This window comes from Drosophila albomicans, unplaced genomic scaffold (genome assembly GCF_009650485.2).
Source record: "Drosophila albomicans strain 15112-1751.03 unplaced genomic scaffold, ASM965048v2 utg000002c_pilon, whole genome shotgun sequence".
Classification (NCBI taxonomy): Eukaryota; Metazoa; Arthropoda; class Insecta; order Diptera; family Drosophilidae; genus Drosophila; species Drosophila albomicans.
In genome coordinates, this window is record NW_026263470.1 from 8,933 (window position 1) to 11,690 (window position 2,758).

At 35.7% G+C, this 2,758-nt stretch overlaps 1 protein-coding gene across 1 annotated transcript; it reads left to right on the forward strand.

Moving 5' to 3' along the window:
• LOC117567980 (procathepsin L-like) lies at nt 1-1,199 on the forward strand. Its single transcript, XM_034248299.2, has one exon. It carries the CDS (start codon nt 1-3, stop codon nt 1,009-1,011), a length of 1,011 nt encoding a protein of 336 aa, XP_034104190.1. The 3' UTR covers nt 1,012-1,199.
• The last annotated feature ends 1,559 nt before the right edge of the window (nt 1,200-2,758 follow it).

Consider the following 2,758-nt stretch of genomic DNA (forward strand, 5'->3'; position numbering starts at 1 on the left):
ATGAAGGCAGCAATTTGCATTTTGCTCTTCGTCTTCGTGGGATACGTTCAGGCAAGGATCACTTACGATGACGTACTTGACGCCGAATTTGAACTCTTCAAAGTGGAGCATGAGAAAAGCTACGATAACGAATACGAAGAACAACTGCGTCTGCAGATCTTTAAAGACAACAAGAAACTGATCGATAGACACAACAAGCGTTATGTATCAGGAGAGACGACCTATAAGATGGGTGTAAATAAATTCACAGATTTGACTCAAGAGGAATTCAAAAGGCTTATGCTCACAAGTCTTAATACAAATCATTCACAAGAAGGCTCCGACTATATTTATAAACCTTCTGCCAAGGATAGCCTTCCAAGTAGCATTGATTGGCGTAGTTCGGGCGCTGTTAATCCAGTTAAATATCAAGGCCGTTGTGGTTCTTGTTGGGCTTTCTCTGCTGTAGGCTCACTGGAGAGCCATTACTTTATACACAAAAAACGAAGAGTATCCCTGTCCGAGCAAAATTTGGTGGACTGCACAAGAGGTTATCCCTATAACAACTACGGCTGTTCCGGCGGTTGGCCGATTGAAGCATTGAAATATGTTAAGGACAATGGTGGTATAGATACTGAAAGCTCTTATCCGTATGAAGGAAGAAACGACTATTGCCATTACAAAAGGTACAACATTGGAGCACAAATTTCGGGAATTGTGCAAATTCAAAGTGGAAATGAAGACGCATTAGCATCCGCCGTTGCTAATAAGGGTCCCATATCAGTGTGTATCAACGTCGATTCCAACTTCCAATATTATAGAAGTGGCGTCTTCAATGACCCGTCGTGCTCTCAAACTGTAAACCATTGTGTAGTTGCTATTGGCTACGGCACCGATCCAGTTGAAGGAGATTATTGGCTCGTGAGGAACTCTTGGGGTGAGAATTGGGGTGAAGACGGATACATTCGCATGGCTCGCAATCGCAACAATCAATGCGGTATAGCACTATATCCAGTTTATCCGTTAGTGTAAAAGGCACTTTCGTATTATTTTCTTTGCAAATCAGTAATTAAGACAAAAGTAACTAATATTTATGTGTTTTGAAATGTTTTATACTCTATAGATTAAACATAAAACTAACGTCAAATTCCTTCCTTAAATATTTTGAATTGTATTACGCATATGCATATAAAAGGTAATAATAAAGCTAAAGCATTCAAACCTTCATTTTTATAGTTCTAATAAATATTATAATATCAGCATCAGCACATTCTAGTAAAGTACTGGCTAGGCTTTTTTACTTCAGACATGGAAATACACAAATCCATTTGGGAAGTAAACAAATATATATATCGAAATTGATAAAATATAATTTTGTAATATATGTGTTTTAAGACATAGCTTTGAAATTTTGTGTTTAATTGGCCTTGTAATAATTTATTAATCACTGACCTATTTGGTGCTATAAAAAACAAGATTTATGATTGCGACAGGTAAGTCATCTACGTCATCATTTAAACAAAAGATCATATAACGCGAAGTGCAAAAAAGAATTATTTATTATTTATTAATCCTTTAGATGTACTTAAAGTGCTTGATTATATAAAAATAAAAAAATTTATATGAGTATAAAATAAAAATGTATCATTTCAACAACTGGGTGCGCAATGTTACAATAAAATATTGAAATAAAGAGAGAGCGGTATTTTGATATTTATTTTATTTATTTACAAATAAACGAATATAAAAGAAAAATTCAAAAGGATTTATTTCACAACTGGCGAGAGCACAATATAAAGATATTCATTTAACTAAAGTATATACTGCATAACTGGCAATAGCGCATTGATTATTGCGATTGCGAGCCATTCGAATGTATCCGTTTTCTCCCCAATCCTCGCCCCAAGAATTCCTCACCAACCAATAATCTCCTCCAACTGAATCGGTGCCGTAGCCAATAATAACTACACAATGGTTTATAGTTTGAGAGCACGACGGTTCATTGAAGACGCCACTTCTATAATATTGGAAGTTGGAATCGACGTTGATACACACTGATATGGGTCCTTTATTGGCGACGGCCGATACTAATGCGTCTTCATTGAATTTGTACAACAGTCGAAACTTCTGCTCCAATGTTTTTTTTTTTTCGTAATTGCAACTGTGTTTCATACATTTATATGGATACGATCTTTCAGTATCTATACCACTATTATCCTTAACATAATCCAGTGCTTCAATCGGACGGGAACTTTCACAGCAGTCAATCAGATTTTGTTCGGATAAGAACACAGTTTTTCCTTTGTATATGAAGTGCTGGCTTTCCAGAAAGCGGAGAAAGCCCAAGAGAAAGCGCCACAATTGCCTTGATTTTTAATTGGCTTAGCGGCGCCTGATCTTCGCCAACCAATGCTTCTTGGTAGGCTATCCTTGGCAGAAGGATTGTAAATATTTTTGCTTTCTTGTTAAAGTTACTCAAGTTAAACTGTTGCTAGTTCGGTTGAGTGCCAGGTATTAGGTATTATAAACCAAAATTATAATTATTGCAACACGCATATTAGTGGGAGCCGCAGCAAAATTTAATTATCTAATTTAACTGGATGAGTGAATTTATAATTTGTCAAATTGCATAACATGCGTGTGTCTGTTTTTGACAGTTCTTTACTATACCGTAGGGTACATGACTATTGGGTTCATGCTCAAACTATATAATTTCCCATAATATTTAATTATTTTACCACTATGGGAATATTTTTCTAATAACGTTAAAGATTGTAAA

Bases quoted from the DNA above. Each gene is read 5' to 3' on its own strand.
- LOC117567980 (XM_034248299.2), top strand. From the start codon at position 1: ATGAAGGCAGCAATTTGCATTTTGCTCTTCGTCTTCGTGGGATACGTT.